At 35.4% G+C, this 22,651-nt stretch overlaps 1 protein-coding gene across 16 annotated transcripts in view; it reads right to left on the bottom strand.

The window, feature by feature from the left end:
- Nucleotides 1-22,651, bottom strand: part of EPHA6 (EPH receptor A6) — a 975,172-nt gene that overhangs the window by 230,755 nt on the left and 721,766 nt on the right. For all 16 annotated transcript variants that reach the window (XM_058296026.2, XM_058296023.2, XM_058296024.2 and 13 more), the window contains one exon: nucleotides 15,201-15,386. In XM_058296026.2, the coding sequence (XP_058152009.1) occupies nucleotides 15,201-15,386 (186 nt within the window). The remainder of the gene's footprint in view (nucleotides 1-15,200; nucleotides 15,387-22,651) is intronic.

Here is a 22,651-nt window from a genome sequence, read left to right on the forward strand (position 1 = left end):
CATCTTGCATAATTAAAACTTTCTTCATTTGATATACATGATCTTCAAAGTTTTCTACTTGGAGGTATTTTGTGTGAATGTTTTCTGAGTTTGTTACTAGTCAAGTCTATGAACTTATTTCATTTATGCAGCATAAACTTCAATGTGAAAGGTTAAATTTGTAATGTTGGAATTGACATATGAGAGCATTTTTAATTATTTTGTTTTAGCAAATATAGTTACTTAGTATGTGAAAAATAATATTAATTATAAATCCTCTTTTAGAGAAATAACCAGTTTCTCCATTTTGGGCAACAAACTACTAAGAAATCCCAATAGACCTGCCCTTGATTCTTCCTTTCTTTAGGCAGTCCCTTTATTTGCTTAAATCCCTCCAGTAACCTAGTACTTCCTATCCGTACCAGTCTTCCCTAGGGAATACCCTAGAGTTTGTTGCAGTGAGTTATAGTCTATATTAAACAAATCATTAAATCAAGAACCTAGCTAATGGCAGGCAATTTTGTATACTTTCATTTTGAGTGTAATGGAATGCCTCAGTGATTGGATAAATGAAATAGTGACAGTCACAGAGGTGCTAGAGCTTGTATTTATGGATCACTGTACCAAACACAATAGCATGTACCATATAATATATAGCTATGCCGAAATGAAAACTGAACTTATTTCAAGAAATTGTGCTATTGATACTTAGGGGAAAGTTCAATGCAGTATTTTCAGGACTAAGAATCCTGAAACAGCCATTGCATCTGAATGAAATGTGTGTGTGTGTGTTGGGGGGTGGGGGGGTGGGTTGGAGGGGAACACTGATTTTTTTGGTTGACATTTGTGAAGAGTGGAAAGTGAATAAAAACACTTTGACAGACTTTGTTATGTTCTAAAACAATGTCAATAAAGTCACCTCATGCTTTTGCTATCTCAATCACGAATAGACTGAGGTGAGTCTACCTTAATATTTCAGGTTTAGGAAATACAATAAATACTATTTCTTTCATCTGTTCCAAAATTAGAATTGAGTGCTATGACATAGAAGATATAGGCAAGGTAATATGAGGGACTATAAGGATGAATTAGCTATGGTCCTACTCTCAAGTGGATTCTGGTCTATAATAGAAAAACATAAAAACCTAAATAACTATAATTTAATGTAGATAGCTAAAATTTCAGAGGTGAAATAAGATCGGATTGCTTTTCAGAGGAAAGAGATTTCAAAAGTACAGCACAACATGAGAAAAGCTGCCAATTTCATGTAAATGTAATTAATATTAGAGAGTATTAAAATTTATAGTTGGGCTTTGAAGTCCTTGAAAAATTAAGTTCCTTCTGTCCTTCACCTTCTTTCCTCTTTTCTTCCTTTCGTTTTTCTCTTTTCCTTTACTTCCTTTCCCTCTTTTCCTGCAATTTTCTCATATCCATATGTATTTAATGTTTACTGTGTGCTAGTACTATGCTAGGCACTGTGATGAATAAAATAAAATCTGTCTTCAATAGATCATGGCAGCCATCCCTGAATCTCTATCTCAACATACCATTGGATTTCCCCCTCTGTTCAATTGCTAATAAATTTCAAAAACATCATGGAGATTTTTAGGGAAAGCTGAATTTAGCTGGACTAGAAAAGTAAGGTCATGTGGAGTGAATGAGATGTCCAGTTCACTAAATATAAGCCTGTATTATCAGTAAAGGAAGGGTCATCATAAACCAATTGGAACTGTTTCAGAGAGATTTTTGATGTTCTGAGTATAGAAGAGCAGCTTTGATATCTAAGTGACAAACCGAAGCACCAAGTGAATGGAGAAGCCTGTCTCCTTGCTTCACTAACCACAGATCCTAAAGGCCCCACATAAATGCACAAATGGCAGGGATAATTTTGTTCTTCAGATGGGCACTGGCTGAGTTATGTGAAACCTCTACAAGAATGTGGTAGACAGTGCATAGGTGAGAGGGAGGTCCGAAGGAGAAGGAAGAAAGAGTAGATGTTGCATTACTGCAGCCAACAAACTGGTAGGGCTCTCCCGTAAAAAAAAAAAAAACATCATCTAAGAGGAGTACTGAGGTCCTAATTATCACAGGGGGAGGCAAGGAAACAAAAGACTTTTAGATCATGGACATAAATGGGTAATTATAGCATTAGAATGTTAAATACAATGTGGAGAAAAGGAGCACTTAGCCCAGTAAAGAGGTTAAGAATGGATGATTCATATAAGCTGAGTCATTTATCCTAAGAAGAATTCACTGAGTTTAGAGTGATGGGGACAGTGGAGGGAGAGGATTTTCCAGGAACCGGGAAAACTATGATCAAATATTTGGAATAAGAAACAGTAGAGTATGTTTGGGGAATATCAACCAATTCATTGTTAAAACAATGCAAACTAAGAGGTAGAAAAGGCAGGAGATTAGACTACTGATGTGCTGTGACTAGGGGCTAATCACACTGATATGGGCTATGTGTGGGGGCTGTATGTTTCTTCATGAATAACATGGGCTGTATGCATAAACTTGCTAAAACTTAAAATTCCAGCATAAGCTATGTGTGCGTGCAAACAATAAGAACTCCAGCACCACCTTTCATAACCATGCCAACCACTCCAGCCTGCCTAGTTCCCTGAAAGCCAATTAAATGATATAGGCTCTATAGACTGGATATTCAGGGAGGATGCAAACGAAATATGCTAATTCAAGCTTACCTGGAATGTGGGGGGTATGTGTTAATTCAAGCTTATCTGGTACTCAAACAAAGCACCATTTGACTCCCCACTCCTGTATCCTCTGTATAAAAGGGACCCAAAAATCCTATTCAGGGCTCAGCTTTTTGGACAAGAGTCCGCCTTGCCCGGCCAGTCATTAATAAATTTTCCTTCTTAAAAATATTCCTGAGTCCTGGCCTTCCATACAAGATCATTGAATCTCTCTGCTTCCACAACAAGACAGAGCCTTGAAGTTTTTTCAGGAGTTTGAATTTTTGTCTAGTGGGTGAAGGAAAGACATTAAAGGATTTTAAGCAAAGAAACAAACTTAAAAATGAAGGAAAACAACTTTGTATTTCAAGAAAATATTAATTCAACAAATGGTGCTAAAATGATCTATATGCAAAAAAAAAAAATGAACCTTGATCCATACCTCATACCTTATACAAAAGATCACAGACTTACATGTAAAATATAAAACTATAAAACTTGTAGAAGGCAGTATAAGAGAGGATTAGGTAAAAAGGTTTTAGATATACCATATCCAAAGCATAATCTATAAAATAAAAATATGTAATTGGATTTTATAAAAATTAAAACATTTACTCTGCAAAAGACACAGTTCAGAGAATGAAAATACAAGCTCAAAAGTGGAAAAATCCCTATAAATTACATTTCTGACAAAAGCCTCTTTCCAGAAAAGATTTTAAAAATTTAAAATTCAATATAACAAAGCAAACCAATTAAAATCGGGCAAAACCTGAAGATATACTTCACCAAAAAGATAAGAAAAGCAAATAAAGATAAGAAAAGATGTTCAAGATCATTAGTCATTAGAGAAATGCAAATTAAAATTCTACACCTGGTAGAATAGCTAAAATAATTTTAAAAAGACAATGCCAAAGGTTGATCATAAATAAAAGCAACTGGAACTCTTACCATTATTGGTGGGAATGCAAAATTGTGCATTCAGTTTGGAGACCAGCTTGGAAGTTTCTTATAAAATTAAAATTTACCATGTGACCCAGCCATCTCACACATAGGTATTTATGTACTAGAAATGTAAGTACATATTTATATGACACATACACAGAGAAATGTACAGAAGTGCTTATAGAAGTTTTATTAATAATCACCCCAAAACTGGAAACAATTCAGGGAAGTGGATTTGGCCCAGTGGTTAGGGCATCCATCTACCACATGGGAGGTCCACGGTTCAAACTCTAGGCCTCCTTGATCCGTGTGGAGCTGGCCCATGAGCAGTGCTGATGCGTGCAAGTGCCGTGCCACGCAGGGGAGTCCCCTGTGTAGATGAGCCCCACACGCAAGGAGTGCGCCCTGTAAGGAGAGCCACCCAGTGCAAAAGAAAGTGCAGCCTGCCCAAGAATGGCACCACCCACACGGAGAGCTGACACAACAAGATGATGCAACAACAAGATGATGCAACAAAAAGAAACACAGATTCCCAGTGCTGCTGTTAAAGATAGAAGCGGTCACAGAAGAACACACAGTGAAGAACACAGAGAGCAGACAACTGGGGGGTGGGGAAGGGGAGAGAAATAAATTAAAAAAATAAATCTTTAAAAAAAATTCAGGTATCTTTCAACCACTCAATGTATAAACAAATTAAGGTAGGTCACCATATAATGGAATACTATGGAACAACAAACAACAGCAAGAAAATGGATGAATCTTAAATGCATTCTGCCAAGTAAAAGAAGTCAGACTGTAAAGGCCACATATTACATACTTCCACTTATAGAACATTCTTTAAAAGGCAAAACTATAGGGATACAAAACAGGGCAGGGTGACCAGTAATTGGGGTGGCAAGAGGAGTTGGCTACAAAGGGCATTATGAGGCAATTTTTGAGGCAATGGAATTGTTCTGTATTGTGACTGTGGTGGTGAATACATGACTCTTGAATTTCCCAAATCCCACAGAATTCACAACAAAGAATGAATTTTATTGAATATTATGATGGTTTGCAACTCTGTGGACTCCAGAAAAGTATGTTCCTAAAGTTAATACATTCCTGTGGATGTGTACTCATTGTAAGTCAGATCTTTGGCAAGTAGGATCTTAACTTAAGCTTGACCCACCTCATTCAGGTGTCTTAATCCTTTTACTGGAGTCCTTTATAAAATGGAGGACTAAAAGCCAGAGATGCGCAGAAAGAGCTGCAGTGACAGAGCAAAGCCACGGGTGGAGCAGCGTGAAGCAGAACTAGCCACAGGCTGTAGCCACAGGCCAGAGGAGAGGGGGCAGATGAGTAGACTGTCATTATGCCCTGCCAAGTGCCTGATAACCCACAGCTGCAACTTGGTGAGACAGCATCTCTTGTGTATGCCTTGATTTGGAGACTTCAAAGTCTTGGACCTGTAAGCTTTTCCCCTAATAAATTCATGTTATAAAAGCCAACCCATTTCTGATATATTGCTTTGGCAGCCTTCAGTAAACTAAGACAGATGTCAATTTTGAAAAGTCATCCATGATATGGAGGGAACAGGAAATGAAACATAAACTATAACAAATGAACCTAACTGTATTTATAAATAAATAATATAACAGGGGAAAGGGTAATAAAAGTTGGGGTGGGATGGAAAATAAAGGAACTAACCTAAGTGATTTAGGAAAAAAATATTTTGCCTGGGTGCTTTAGGTTAGTAAAGTTAATTCTCACCAGGTTTGCATTAGAAATTATGAAATTATATGTACACTAAGGTTGAATAAATAAGTAATTGCAAGGTAGATGAGAGGGTCCTAGTGTTGGAAAAATAAGTTACAAATAATAAAAGGATGACCAGATAGAATGAACTTTGTGATGTTGGATTAGAATCAGAGGTGTTGGGGTGAATTCATTCACAATTTAAAAAAATGTTATGTATGTACCTCAGTTGGGAATCAATAAAAGCTATTAACTCAATTTATAGGCCTAGAAGGCAGTGCCACCAAGAAGGTACTTCCCCTTTGCGGGAGGGTTGCTCCCTAGCCAGGTTTTGGAAGTGCTTTCTAGGCCACTGACAATACTGTGCATCAACCTTCTCTATTTTACTTTAATTTACTTGCTTTGGGACTAACAGGCCAAGGTTAGGGTATCTATCCCCAGTTCAAGAGTTATCTTCTAACATAGGATAGACGTAAAATTAGCCTCTTGTACAGATCCCTGGATGAAGTATGTTGAAAGGGCACAGGAACCAACCTAAAAAAACATTCAATTGCCAAAGTTGGAAAAACATGAGCAACTAAATTAATGTCACTGGTATTATATCATAGAATAAAATAAATATCCATGAACTCATTGATATAAATAAAGATTGGATAAATAAATAAATGAGAGAAAAGGGACAGCTCTTCCTTAAAGAAGAATTCCAATTAATAAATAAATTCAGTCCCAGGTTTTGAGGGAAATAGGAAATTGCCATTAGACTACCACATTAATAATGGTTGTAGGCAAGGTCTACTTATGGATGTTAAAGTTAATGGGCAACTGTTTGAGGCAAAAATAGAATTCTTGCATATTCTAAGTATTGCCCTTAAAATATTAGTTAATTACAAAGGGGGAAAATTATAGAATGGAGTCACCCAACAGACACCATCTTAACTGGATGATCCAGGAATAAGGTTTGTGAACATCAAGTGCCCCCTAATATGCTGCACTGAGAAGGGTACATCACTTCTGTGAATTGTCAGATTGAGGCACTAAGGAGAAGTGACAACTAAATGTATGTGCAATCCTGGATTGGATCCTAGAACAGAAAATGGACATTACTGGAAAAATTAATGAAATCTGAATTTAAGCCTGTAGTTAAGTACCATGTGAATTTCTTATTTAATAATAGTCCTATGAGTATGTAAAATGCTAGTGTAGAGGAAACTGAGTGAAGCATATATGGGCACTATATTATTTCACAACTTTTCTTAAGCCTGAAATTATTTCAAAATGAAAATTTAAGAAAATTCACAGTAACAAATTTCAACAGTTCCAACAACAACAAATCAAACATTGACATACTCATCATGAAATTTAAGTAAGGACCTTGATAAATTTCCCTTCATTTATCTTCATGGCTAGTATTTTAAAAATTAGAAATCACCTATAGAGGGACTCATAATCATTTTCAATGATTAGGATCTCAACTGGTCTTTATCCAGTCATATATAAGACTATCAGGACCTTCCTGAAGGTTCCCCAGTAATGAATAACTTGCAGCCTGACAGTTTGGTTATTATTCTTCTGAGTTCATGGATGTAAATTCATGCCTTTAATACAGGTTTATCTACAGCTCCTCCACAAATTTGAAGCCCTCAAACTCCTGACCCAGAAACTATGGCATCACGAATATTTTGAGAGTTTTTTATTTAACAAATAAACTGGTAGGATTTCTTCTTCTACACAGTTTAATTTAAAAATTTCAAGTACTTTTTCTTGCTTTAGTTTTATTATTCATTTCTGAGTTAAATGCTTTGAAATATGGAGGGGAAGTAACAGATCCAATTCCTACCCTTCTGTCTTTTTATTTCCTTGAACTTTTTATTTTGAAATATTAATAATTTCAAACTTACAGGACAGTTGCAAAAATAATAGAAAACCCACACAGAGAACTCAACATAACTTTCCCCAACCCACCACCACCAAATACCAAGATCCATGAATTTTAACATTCTGCCACATTTGCTGTATGCTTTTATTTAATTTTATTTAGAGGTCTTGAGAGGAAACACTGCATATGCAAACACTGTTTTTATATTCCTTTTTCTCTCTTAGTTTGCAGTGTTACTTTCACAATGAAAAACTGCTACTTACAGTCTGCCCAACAATTAGCAGATGGTTTAGGGACTGGAGAGAGGCACAAAAAAAGGAATAAGTCAGAGTTTGTACTAGGGAGGTGATTAGAGCAAATGACCTTGAGGAAACCCAGATACTTAAACACTGAGGGAGCAAGAATAAATTTCTCCTAAATACAAGGAGAAGCTTATTCTCTCTAAAAGTAGGGAAGTACTCTGGCAAAAAGAAAATAGGTAGTGATCTCAGTCCCAGTGCTGTCTTGTGCAGTGGTTGCTACACTAGGCCACCAGGCTATGTCATCTTGTTACTATTTGTTTCATTTTCTATTTATCAATATGCATACATTATAATTCCAAATAGTAAATACTTTCCGATAAATGTCCTCAGAACCCACTGAGACTCCAGAAGTGCCCTTCACTATTTTCAGCAACAGCAAACATTAAATATTATTGATGTTAGGAGAAGAGAGAAAATACAGAAAATCCTCAATTCTTCTCTTTGTGCTTGCTATCATCTTTTCTTTTCCCTCAGGATGCATCTCTTCCCACTTTCATACTGTTGTTCATTCCCTTGTTGAACATTAATGCTCTTTGGGCAGCAGCTTGTTATTGCCTCCAGGCTTCCTTATGTCTTCAGTGATGCTGATAACTTTTCTAACAATTTCTGGTCAGCTCTTTTTCCTGTTCTTCAAACATTCACCTCAAGCCCCACATCAGTTCCTCAAGCTCTACATCAACCACTTCAGCAAACTATCCTGTCTATTACATAATTAAGAAACAGAAGGCTAGTAACACCAGAGGAAATGGAGGCTTCTAGAAATCATCATCCTTTTCATAGCACACTTACTTGCTTCTATTTCCATTTAGTGGTATTATTTTTACCAGATCCCCAGAGAGACATGGGAGAAACCACAGCATCTTTGGAGATGTTTTTGTCATTTAGCATGAAGGCAATCAAGGATTCAAGGAAAATGGTGAAGGATGAAACCAGAGGAAGTAGGCAGATACCTAACCCAGGAGGGAAGACACTTTGGCTTTCTAATGTACTGTTGAATATGCTTAGAAAACTACCTGGCACATAGCTAGGAATCTGGTAAATATGTGAACAACTGAAAGAATGCTAAGCATTTGGAATGGAAGTAGGAGACCGATACAATCTAATTTGCATTTTAAGAACTATCAGTCTGATTGCAGTGCTTATCTGCTCTGCTCACTCTGTATCCATTGCAATGTGGCCTCCAACCACACAGGAGACTATAATGGACTGTGCCCTCTTAATTGTTCTATCTTCCCAGTTTATTTTATTGACCTCTCCCTCAAATCTGTCTTTCCTCTTTCACATTGTTCTTTTTGTCTCTTTCATAAGCTTCTTTTCTTCAGCCTACCTGTTCATGCAGCTAGACAATCTCATCATCTCTGTGGCTTGAACTATCAGCCGCTACTGATTTTTTGAATACTCCTAAGACTGCACCTGCAAACTATACTTCCAGAAGGTTCCTGGAAATCTTTAACTAAATGTCCCGGGCACTGTAACTTAACATGTACAAATAAGAATTCATTATTTTCCATTTAAACCTGTTATTTCTCTAGAATTTCCTCTTCATATTACTATAGAAACCAGAAGCTTGGAAGCCACCTAAAACTACTCCCTCCTTCATTTCCCATATCCAATGAAGTAGTTACTAGAGCATCCTAGTTTTACCTTGCAAATAACTCTTGAATCTATTCCCTATTTTTGATCTTTACTTACTGAATCATTTTCTCATTATTTTTCACTCATTATTTCTCATTATTTTTCATAATTACACTAATACATTACTCATTTTACTTCACTAAGTAGCAGCCTCCTTACAGTTTCACCTGCCTCTGGTTTTTCCTTTTTAGTGTGGTACACACTGTTATTACCATTACTTTGCTCCAGCCTTTTTTGATGCTCCCAAACATGCCAAATTCTTTCTTAGTACAAGGATTTTATATTTGTTTTCTCGGTCTGGACCACTCTCCTACCAAACCTTGGCATGATTTCCTTCCTCACTTCATTTAGGTTTTTGTTCTTTACCTAAAATTAATTTAGATGTATATACTTAGGTTTCTTTTTTGCTTCTTCAGTAGGTAAAAGTTCTGTCTTTTTACCAACCATATGACCAGTGACTAGAAGAGTGGGCACCCAATAAATATTTGCCGTATAGAAAAATGAATATGTAAAGGAATAATTGTATTCAAGAAGAACACATACCACCCTGTATTGGAAAATACCAGCTTACTTGTTGTTTCTCCCAGTGGGCTGTCACCAAAAGCTAATGAATTTCTCAAGGGCATTGAACTCGTCTTTTCTGTATATCTAGGTTTTAGTCGACACTGGTGTCTGACACCTGGCAGTACTCAGTAAATACTTCTTAGAAAAAACTATTCAATTTACCTTAGCTAGGGGATCGGCTAAATTGCAGGAAAAAACAACAGCAACCAAAACTAACCACTTACTATCTACAATTATTATCAGCTTTCCAACTGATCATAAATTAACAAATATTTTGTTTTAGCCCATTAAATTGTATTTCAGGCAATTAATAATCCTCTGATACAGGTCAATATAGCCTTCACATATTTTAAACTTTTAAAATAGCCAGAAACAAATACTTGTAATCGTTGTAACTCCCTGAACTGTATATAACCCAGATGCCTTGTTTCTTTGATGCTTATATAACCTGCATATTCTTTACCTTGTAAGTGAACAGTAACAAAGCAATTTATAACTGGCTCCATTGTATCCCCTTATCATGTTTTACAACTCTGAAGTCTGATACTCTTGTATGTAGCTCTTAATGTTTATTAATGAAATAACATGAGTTAGCCCAGAACTGACCAAGCCAATTCTAATAAGAGTTAGCCTGCCTGACATGTAGAATAGCTAAACCTTAAATTACAAGTGGACTAATCATGTAATCCATCTGTGCATACTCAAAGATTAGACTATCTCTATCCCAGGCATCTCAAAACATCATTTTCTAGTCATGCAACATATGTGTCAGCATGATGCCCACAGGCCATGTTCCCCCCTATTGCACTGCTATCTTCCCCTTAGCCACCAGAACCCCACCTCTCTTTTTTGTTCAATCCCATAAAAATCCTATGCACTTTTAACTTGAGAAGACAGATTTTGGGACTACCCTTCTATCTTGACTTTGCTGAAAAAATTCTTCCTCTTCTCAAAATCCTGATGTCACTTAATTGACTCTCTGGTGCACATCAGGCAAGGATTCACTTTTTTTGTTGTTTTTGTTGTTGTTGTTTTCTTTCTCCTAAGGACTTACTTTTGAGCTATAACAATTTTCTGGAATGGTCTAGCTTCTATATTGTACACTTTAGTTTTGTTTACGGGAAAATTTTACCTATACTTTTCTACTTCTTGGATTGTCCATGTGAACTTGAAGTTAAAGTGGTAAGTTATTATTGGCACACGTTTTTCTCACCAATATCACATGGCTCTCATCTTTTGCCAAAGGAAGGGAATCACAAAATAATAGGACTAGATGTGACCTTTATTGTTTTGTTGGTAACCTGTGCTCTTCAATCTTTGTACAGAGTGAAAAATTGAGTTTAAAAAAGTTAGGTGACTTGCCCAAGACCCTGTGGCCAGGAGCAGGATATATAACTAGGTGGAGAGGCAGAGATCATAGAGTTGGTAACAGTAATGGTAGAAATCTTGAAGAATGTATTAGTTAAGCAGAACAAAATTTTTGGGCCAGAGAAACAGTTCTTCTGCATTTACTGTACAGGATATTTGACTGACTTAAATCTATTCTTAGATTCCATATGCACCCACCAGAACTCTCAAGAAGGAGTCCACAGTATTCTGAAGTATTTAAAGAGGGTGTGAGTAGACCTAGAACTTCCTGTTATGGCTCCTATACTATCTCATGGAGTCTTTAGGATAGTCGTGTGATGAAATTAGGTTATGCAAATTGTGAAATGGGGTTATGTTAAGGGATTGTTTGCTATCCTGATTGGCTTCTGTTACTCTGAACTGGGTTTATGGTTTATTTAAGATATAGTTCAGATATCTAAATTTAGTTGTTCACTCACTTGGGAGATAGGTGCTTCATTTTTCTCCTTTTGATTCTTCCATCAGCATGAACTCAAACTGCAGTGCCCAGTCTTCTGGGGTGAGGTTTCTGCATTGTATTTCTTTATATTAAATCACAATTGTTACTTTTTTATAGAAGGGTAGCACTTTTTGTCTTTTGGTTAAGTAGTTAATGACACTGGTGTGTACATTATCTGTTACAAATTGCTCCTATCCATGCTATTAATAGTTATAAATCTGTTCTCTAACCATTGGATTATACTTGCTTCTTCAAGGAAAAATACTGCTAAGCATATTGTGATAGCTCAATTAATCTTTTTTATATCAGTTGTACTTTTACCAGTTCTTGAAATTGTGATTTGTATCAAATAAATAAGTTCAACTTTTATCAGGCACCTTTTTTATAAAATACAGATTTTAATAATTTTTGTTTCATTTTTAAAATAAGAGCAGTTATATGCCCAAACATGAAAAGGAGTAAGAACTTTATACTATGTATCTCTTGGAGATAAAATCTGTAAAACATTTAAAAGTACCCATATATAGAATTTATAAAAAGGTCTCATGAAGATTTTGATCTAAAAATTTGTTTGACTTTCAACAGAAAGTTTATGCATTTATTTCTCAGAACCTCAGGATGCTCTACAAACATGCCATACTGCATCTTTATCTTTGTCAGTATTATTTTTTATGTAATGGGATAGTCCTTAGAGAGAATTAATTGCTAGCAATCTCTTTGCTACTTAAGGGCAATCTTGGAACAATTACTATGTATTTATGGGAATGAGGCATTCATTTATTTATTGCCTTTCTCCTAACAATCCTGTAGCACTTGAGTCAAGAAGATAGCAGCATAAATATGTCCACTTATCTTTGTGAGAATTATTCATTCTCTCACTACTACCATCCATCTTGGCAGCACCACATTGCCTTATATGGGGATCATTCTTAAAAGTTAAAATTATAATGATAATTACCACTCAAAAGCATACTGAAATCTATCCTTTCTCTGTTTTAATACAGCAGAAATTTGATTTTCTCTTTTTAATTTTTTATAATGAAACAAGAACCTTGACATAGTGATCATACAAATTTGGCTAAGTAGAGGTCACTATTTTCGTTTTAGACCAAGTTTTTATAGATATAATGCAATCACTACATTGTTTGTTTGGATGTTTATATGAAATATACTGTATTTAAAACTGACAGGCAAGTGCCAAACTATACAGTTGACAAAGGATAAACAATTCCTACTACTTCATAGAGCTATAAATCTTTTCCCTTTTTCAAATAATTTCATTTAAAACCAAATGTGGTAGTATGACAAAACATGAAAGACAGAGAAAATGAAGTCATGATTTAGTTTTGGAAACTTAATTCCAGAAATTTCATGCATAGTGCAAATGAGAGGACTTCAACATCATATTTAAATTGTTGTTTTAAGTGCCTTCCAAGAGCTCATAACCCAATTTTAAAATGATCTATTTGCATGTAAAGAAATAAAAAACAGAAGGAATAACTTGAAATGTTCATGCTAAATTAATGACTAGGAAATTAGAAAATAAAGAAGAAATCATTAATGTATTGTATTTTTTCCTCTCTCAATATTGTGTCATAGTTGGCTTTTTCCAAATTTTACATTTTAAGAGCAATTTATTTTACCCACCTAGGCATTTTTTCCATGTTATTTACTTTAATTAAGATAAAGTTCAATATTCTGACTTGCTCACTGTGATATAGCTATAGTAAAGATGAATGAGCTTGAAAGTCAGACCTCAGTTGAATACCAGCCATGCCACTTACTATGGGTTTGGGGTTCTTAAGTGAGTTAATTAATATACCTGAGTCTCAGTTTCTCATCTTTAAAATGTGGATGATGATATTGATAAGAATTGCTGTGAGGATTAAATGGTAAAACATATGTGTATAGTGTCTAGATCATACTAATCAGAATAGATATCATTTAATGTGGTTTCTTATGTCATGTCATATTAAATGCTTTAGACATTAAAAAATTTAATCCTTACAACATTCCTATAAAGTAGGGATTATTTTTGCCCAGTTTCACAGATGTGGGAATAAAGGATAGAGATGTTAAATAATTTGCCAAAAGTTGCACAAGTCTTAAGTCTCAGGAGCAGAATTCTAGCATGGGTCCATCCGTTTGGTCTTCTATTACCGTGCAACAAACCACCAAAACTTAGTGACTTAAAACAACAACTTTTTTTTTTTTAATCTCTCACAATTTTATTTATTGATTGGCCTGAATTGGGTAATTCTTCTGGGGGGTAGGAGAGAGACAGCCTGAGATGGCTTGGCTCCCTCACAAGGCTGGCATCAATGCCGACTGCCTGCTGGCAGTTCAGATGTGGAGCTGTCGACTAGACAACTGGAGCACCCCCGATTTCCTTTTTGCAGTACTTTAAGTGACCATGTAAATTGGCATCTAACCTCATGGAGGCTGGGTTTCAGGAAGGGATGTTTTAAAGACAAGCTTTCATGTGCAAACAGGTAAGAAGCCTCCAGTTGTATCATATTTCCTAATGTCATTGGCCAAGTCTAGTTACATGGACAAGCTCATTGTCAGTATGGGAGAGAAGGACACAGAAGCATGAGGACTCGAAGGTCCCATTAAGGCTGCTAAAGTAACAGTTTACCGCACCACTGTTAACAAAAGCCTTTTTTTCTGTCCTCCGAGCTAGTGTGGTTGTTAGTACACTTAGGCTCAGAGTAGGGAGCATGTTTGTCAAAGCCTTGTGAGAAGGATGTAGGAGTTTCAGTCATGTAAGTCAGCTGCATGTTTTCAGTAAGCTAGTACATTTCTTGCTTCCAAATATGACCTAAAATATCAATTTTATTTGACTGGTTTTAAAAGAAATTTCAGTTTTATGAAATAAAAATGCCTTCAAAGATTTAAATTATTTTATGTCATTCTGTATGGATTTTATATGTTATAATTCATTAGTGAATCAAATAAGGAGAAATATTGATGAGTTTTATATTCTATCATTATTTAAATAAAATTGAATATAGAGCAATCTATTTCTTAGAATGTATGCCTAATTTTGGAATTTTTAGAAATTTCCTTTCAAGCTAATGGTCATGATCTCACCATTTCTGTAAAAAATGATTTTTACTGTGGAAATTATAACCCTTTTCTTCATTTTATATATATTATAATACTTTATTTGATGGTGCTTGTGTAGATAGATCCAATAAATAACTTTTGGTTTACAAGTTTTATTCAAGATAAAGCATTACACATTTTTAAATGAAATTTATTTCTAAATGGAAGAATTTTACCTTAATGACCCAAAACATGTAAACTGTTCATTCTATTAATAACGACATTTAGGCAGCTATAGCAGTGAATAACTTATAGAAATTAGAAAGAATTATATATCCCTTTACTCTTGATTCATTTCTTCAAGTTAAATTAGCAATTATTTATAGGTAATATCATTTCAAAGCTATCTGGTGACCAATGCAAACTCTAAGAAAGTCATAGTCTAATGTCAAGACCATGAGGGGTGGTATCAGAAGATGAACAAAGTTATCTCCTTAATGACTGTGGTATTGTTATTACCTTTTTAAAGGCACTGATATAGTTTTGCAGAGAAGCAATAAAGAAAAACAGTAACTTACTTTTTGTGACAACACCTTCAAGACGAATGATATTTGGGTGGTCAAACTGACCCATAATACTAGCTTCCCTTAGAAAATCTCTTCTTTGTCGATCCACGTGGCCGCCTTTCAAAGTTTTTATGGCAACTGGGATCTCTCTTTTCCCTGGTGTCTTTAAACGTCCACTACAGACTTCTCCAAATTCACCTTAAAATATGAGAAAAGTAGTTATTTGTTTAGACAGAATACTTACATATTACAGAGGATTGAAATATAATGGTCGATTTTCACATGTAGATATCATTTTTAAAAATTTAAGGTTGTTATGACAATGTGCTTGATCAGCAGCATTTCACAATGACTAATGGAATGCATTTTCACATGCCACAGGAACTACCACTGATAGATATCTCTGTTCTGCTGAGAAATTACTACTAGCAGAATGGGTGATGCTAATGCAATTCTATAGAAAAGCAATCACTGCATAAAATTTCCTGTTCCTGTTCTCAATACTGATATATGGGCCAAATGCTTGCTCTATTCAGGGAATCCATCAGACATATGTAGTTTATTTGGTCCCCAGGCCTGGGCTTCAATGATGATTAAAAATCAATGTTGGGGTCATTTGGTGTACCTATATTGAAAAGACCGCATCAAACTCAACTATAATAAATGATTTTTGATGCTAAATTGCAAGTTACCTGGTTGGAAATAAAAATACAGTTAGGTAAACTATGGTTCAGCACAGGTTTCAACAAGCAGATTAAATAATTATCAAATATTTATCAAGTAATTCCCACATACACATCTGATGTTAGTTGTTCTGTGAATTTCAAAAGAAGTACAGCCTTGGTCTCTGTTCTCAGGAGCTTGTAGTCTAATAGGAAGCTTAGATAAATGAAACACTTAAGAACACAAGAACCAAAACCCTGTAGAGGCTGTATTAAGAAAGGAGCAGTGTTCTTAATTAAGAAGTAAGACAGTGGAAGTTGCAAGACTTCCTGGATGAGGTGGAAGTTGAGCTGGGCCTTGAATGATGGGTAGGATTTGGATATGTGAGAAGATGTTAAAGACAGGAGTGTGTGGAGGGAGGGAAGAGGGTGAAAACAATGATTCAAATGTCAGAAACAGAAAAGAGTATAATATACACATGGATAGTAAGGAGATAAGGCTGAGGAGAGGGGTCATTGTGGGAAAGTTCAGAGTCTTTCTCAGTGCAATGCAATGAACTTAACAAAACATGAAATTTCAGTCTTACTTTTTCTAGGACTGATTAATTGCATGGATTTAAGAGCAGGAGGTTTGAATTGCAATTTGTTCATCTATGAAATAAGCATAAAAATAATATCTCCCACAATTCCATAATTCTATATTTCCCCTTCTCCCATAAGTATATTGGGAAGATCAAAACTGATAATAATGTGAAAATGCTGACAAATTGTAGACTGTTCTTCATGTGTTTTAAATATCTAAAATTTTGGAAGGATTAGAGGAATAAAAATTAAAGTCTCTTCAGATGGTTTATTAGTTAGCAGCTTAGTCAGTAGTTGGATATGATATAACTTTAAGTATAGATGATCAAATTAAGTTTTTGTAATACAATAGATTTTAATTATCAATACTTTCTTTTGGCCAATTTGTCACAGTTAACCAAATGCTAACTATACATGATTAGTTACTATCCTTTCAGGTGTAGTTACTATGATATTTTTTAAAGTGAAAAAAAAAACTGAATGAAACAAGATAAAATTGCTTCTTAAAAATATCTGTAAACATGTTTTTAGAAGCAGAAATTTGTTGAATGAAGGAAAAATAAGCAAATGAAAAATACTGACTAGACTGTGGTCTCTTAGAAAATCCAGTGTATATAATATTGGGGTTCTACAAATCTTGCATAATTTTACATCAGAGATAAGAACAATCTTTTTTTTTTTTACTCAATCACACTTTTATCCTGGTGGGAAATAGATGTTCTTAGGTTCACAGGAAAGAGAAGCCATGGTTTTTCAGTTCTCTTTGTAAAGATGCTTTTGATATTTTAAAAAAGTTTTTCTCTTGGGGATATAAAGTGGCAATTGATAGAAACTTTCAATATTTTTCTATTGAGGCCTTGAAACTTGAGGTAAAATATATGTGTATGCATTTAAATTAATGTGTGATACATTCAGGCCTACCAAGACACTTAAAATTCATTCTCAGATCATACTAGCTAGTAATGAATATCCAGAACAAAATACGTATTTCCTTTTTTTTTTCCTTTTATTTTTGCCTTGGTAAATCTGCTGATATGTATAAAGATTCAGCAATACTTAAAAACCCCTCACATGTTATAGTCCATAACGCATGTGATTTTTCTGTTCGCATTTCATTGTAATGCAAATAAATTTCTGCATATAAGGAAATGAATAGATAACTGTTGATATTTTATCAAGACAAGAATAGTGACAATTTTTGTTTGGTTTTCTGTTGTCTGAAATTCATGTATCTTATTAACACCATGCAGGTGTTTTCTTTATGTCAAGCTTTGCATGATCAAGTTGTTATCACACTTGATACTGAATATAGTTGTCTCAATTAAAGATCTGAGACTCCTAGTTCATTCTTTAGACAAAGTCCAAAAAGTTCAGTCACAGAATGTATTAAAGCCTTTATTTGCAGTGCTGGATATATCAGCTATATCAGGCTGACAGGAAAAAATATTTTAAGTTACATGCATAATTTCAAATATTGCCAAAGAGTTGTTCACTATGTGATTGCCTTTGTGGCAAATGTGGGAGGCCCATATGTAATCATAAGTTATATATACAAATTTCTTAGTCCATCATTAACTCATTGACGAAAAGAATTTGGTGTTTACTTTTTTCCCTTTTTCCAATATCCTGTTGCTGTCATTATTCCAAAGCTAGCATATATACAGCATTTGTAGTATGTCAGGTATTCTTCTCAGCACTTAATATATATTTTATATCTTCACAATAAACTTTTGAGGTGGTACCAGTATCATCCACATTTTGCAAAAGGGAGAATGGAAGAATACAAGCTAACAAAGTTGTCTAAGGTGACACAATTATAAAGTGATCTGGGTAGAGTTGGGATTTGAACATGGGCAATCTATCAGGCTCCAGAGCCCATGCTTAGAACTATGATTCTCTGCTATGGAGGCTGTTTATCATTGTTAATATTTTTGTGTGTTAGTATTTTAAATTCCCAATTGGTAACAATGGTGTCTTCAAACCAACTATTGCATAGTGTTCAACATGTCATCTGTGTATGGTCAGGTAGACTGAATGATAATAACCATATTCTAAGGAGTCATTCACTGTAAAATGAAAATCAACACCTAGCTCAAACACCTCATATGTTAGATCACTTGGAGAAATTACTACAGTCTATCTAGTTTCAAGAAAGAAAAGAAATATATTTTCTGTAATTGGTATTCTATATTACTGATCTGCCACTAACAGACTTTTCATTGGCTAAAAATGCTATATCTACTTGTCTGGATGTTAGTAAAACCTGTCTAGATAGATAATTTTGCTGAATAATATACAGGGCTAAATTAAAATATCAACTGGTATTGGATTTTCCTATATAATGAAACTAAAACTGTACGGGAAAGTGGACATGGTGAGGGCCATTCTGTCCTGGAGGACTGGCATATTACAATCACTTGGAAGCTTTGAAAAGTTGAAGAGTCATCATTCCTGATAGTTTTTAACATGTCTCTCAGATGTGATGAATTGTTCCTTCCCTCCCACTTGCTGTTTCCCTCTGAGAGGAATGTTCTCCACAAGTCATTTCCTTCCTCTTCTGTCTCTCAGCAACCCAGTCCTTCTCAAGTTAGATAACTCCTTAGCAGCAGTAAAGGCTGAGCTTGCTGTCACTCCTTCAAAAAGCTTTCCCTGATTAACCTATCTAATTTAGCCTCCAACCACAAATTGGCCTTGTAACAGAGGGAAAAAAATAGCAAACTCTGATACTCAGAAACTGGCCTGGCTCTCAGAGTTAGGCTATATTCTGCTCTTATCAGATGTAGTATCAACCTAAGACAAAGTTACTCCAAGACCATGATCAAATGAGAAAAGCAAGTCCATTTCATAAATTTTCTCAGCACAGGCAAAAGCAAACTCACTGCGCCACCCACAAAATACCAAATGTTAAAACTTCTCTTGATTAAAATGAGTGACTACTTCTTTCCCAATTACAGCTTTTTTATTTTAGTGTCCCTTACCTATAGATGAGCTTCATTAACATCATAGAATTGCCCCTGCTTTCTGAGTGCATCCAATCCAAGCAGACCTCCCCCTTCCTGAGCCCTTCTTCTAAATCACACAACCAAAGCTCAACTACTACAATAGGTTTCCTTCTAACACCCTGCTGCTGAGACATCTCATAGTTACTCATAGTGTGTGTTTTTCCATGCTGAAAGGAGTAGTAAACCTTAGTGATTCAACTATACAGTGTTGGTGTTCCTGGAGGTCTTTGGCTCGAGATTATTGACATATATTTACTTTATAGCACTTTTCACTATTTGAAATTAGCTTTGAAATTCATTTTTATTTTGAATACTTGTTTATTAAATGTCTCCCATTTCAAAAGCTTCCCCAACCCATTCTGTCCACTATAAACTAAGCTTCATGAAGGTGAGGAACGACCATCTCTATTTTCTATTGTATCTTCAGTGCCTAGTACATGATAAACACCTTTCAAACATTTGTTTGCATGAATGAATGAGTGGATAAAAAACAATACTGGCAAACCATTGGGATCTATTAGAGTAGAGATAAAGGTCAGTGGAGTTTCTGATATGTTAATATTTTTTATTTGCATCATCTATGTTGCTTTCAATATACACAATTAGGAGATATCGTAACACCTCAACTCAGTTTTGTTTTCTTTTTTAACTGAACTGCACACACCAGTACATTTTACTTTCTCAATATAAAGTGTAACAAACAGTACATTTTATTTCCTTAGTGTAAAGTAAAGCGCAGGAAAATATATTTTTAAGTGTCATAATAAAAAAGGAGTTAAGGCAAAGGGGCATAGAAGAAAAATAGATAACATTAGACTTTTAATTCAGTTCTAGAGGGATATATTAGGTCTTGAGGTCTTATGGTAAATTCCATTATTATTAATGTTATCAGGAGGGTCACCATTATATTCACTGTCTGTCATTCAAGTATGAAATACTAGAATCTTTATGACTAATTCTGTCTGATCTTTTCCTGATACATAGCACACACTCTACATGTGAAAGAGAATAACATTATTTAGAAAACTTGAAATTTTCTCACACCAGGTGAATTGGTAATTGAATCCTTCTGACTCAGCTTCACAGAAAGGTTCATCACCAAGCCAGCATGTACATTTCTTATTATTATTGAGGCTTTTCCTTATAAGAAGGAGCAGGAGGGACAGTCAGAGAAGAAGATAAGACGGTAGAAGGAGAGCTCAGAGAGGGAGAGAGCGATTTGAAAATGCTTCTGTGCTGGCTTTACAGGTGGAGGAAAGCACCATGAGCCAAAGATGGAAGACTGGCTCTAGAAATTGGAAAAGGAAAATAAAAGGATTCTTCCCTGGCGCCTCCAGAAGACTCAGCCCTGCCAACACCTTGACTTTAGCCTAGTGAGACTGATTTTGGACTTCTGACTTCCAGAATTTTAAGAAAATTAATTTGCATTTTAAGCCACTAAGTTTGTGGTAATTGTTACAAGGCAGTAGTATTACCTTTCCTTATGCTTCCTTGTTTAAAATTGTTTTATTTTGTTACAAGTCCTTTTTTTATAGTCATTTTTTAATTGTCTTTTTTAAAAAAAGATACATAGATCACAAAAAAAATGTGACATTAAAAAATATAAGAGGTTCCCATATACCCCCCACCCCATCCCCCCCACTCCTCCCACATCAACAACTTTTCATCATTGTGGCACATTCATTACATTTGGTGAATACATTTTGGAGCACTGCTGTTCTGCATGGATTATAGCTTATATTGTAGTTTACACTCTCCTCCAGTCCATTCAGTGGGTTATGGAAGGATATATAATGCCCAGCATCTGTCCCTGCAATATCATTTAGGACAACTCCAAGTCCCAAAAATCCCCCATATTACATCTCTTCTTTCCTCTCCCTGCCCTCAGCAACTCCTGTGGCCACTGTCTCCACATCTATGATACAATTTCTTTCTTTACTAGACTCCCCATAGTTCTGTAGTAGAATACCAGGAAGTCCATTCAAATCCGTATTGTATTCCTCCATCCCGTGGGCCCTGGGATGGCGATGCACTGTCAGGGAAATGGAAGGAAGGAGGCACATGTGATGTGAGGTGAAGAGATATAAAGATGGTGATGTCTATCGAGAGGTGGAGGGGACATCACCATTCTTATGCTTCTTCGACTACCCATCACGTGTGCTTCCCTCCTTTCATCTCCCTGACAGTGTTTTAAGTCAGCTCTTTTATCTATTCTTTGCCACGACTATTAGCACCAGATCCCATTTATTCCTTGTCTCACTTTGCTTTATGCCGTATCCTGCAACCAGAAGAATCATTTTAGAAATCAAATCTAATAATATGATACCTTTGCTTAAAAGCTTTCAAGAAGTTCTTATAATTTATAAGATCAAGTTCAAGATTCTTATCATGGATAATAAGGCCATCCTTCTGGGTACTAAGAAGCAATATAGTATAGGGTTCCAGAATGGTGCATTGAAATCAGAGGAGTTCAAATACCCAGGCTGCCACTTGGTAGGTGTGTGTTCCTAAGCAAGGTACTTACTCCCTTTAGGCCTGTTTTTCTCCACTTAAAGTGGAATTTGGGTATTAGTAGTATCTACTGCATGATTTGTTATGGGAGAAAATGCATGGATGGTACTTAGCATAGAACTTGGCACACAGTAAATTCTCAAATATTAGTTTCCATTGTAGGCTGGATAATGTTCTCCTTTTAAGCACCATTTCTCAACACTCTCAGATAAGCCCTTTAACATTCTACTAACAGCACTTCTCTCATTGTATTCGAAGACTCTATTCATTTCTTTCTCCCACTACATTGTGAAATTCTTGTGGACAGGGATTTTGTCTTCTTTTTAATCCTAGAGTGTCTATCATAGTAGACACAGTGGGTAACTAACATTTACTGAATGCAAGACTGGAGGGGAGATATCTTTATTAGTATTTATCCCTCCATGTGAAAGTTTGCACTAAATATTTTCAAGTGCTGCTTGAGAGCTCAACCAGAAGAGAATATCACTATGTGTAAATTCCTGCTCTAGTACAAATAAGACATTTTGGAATTCAGTCAGGCAATAAAAATGATCAGTATTGACAATTTAGGGCTTGTGTTTAGACAGGCATGACTGAGAGATGTAGTGGTCAAAATACTTTAAAAAATAGGAGACAAAGCATCTTTCTAGAAATACACAATTATTTTGATTAAAAGAGCCACTGAGTGTCCTTACAATTAAATATG

This window comes from Dasypus novemcinctus, chromosome 4 (assembly GCF_030445035.2).
Source record: "Dasypus novemcinctus isolate mDasNov1 chromosome 4, mDasNov1.1.hap2, whole genome shotgun sequence".
Classification (NCBI taxonomy): domain Eukaryota; kingdom Metazoa; phylum Chordata; class Mammalia; order Cingulata; family Dasypodidae; genus Dasypus; species Dasypus novemcinctus.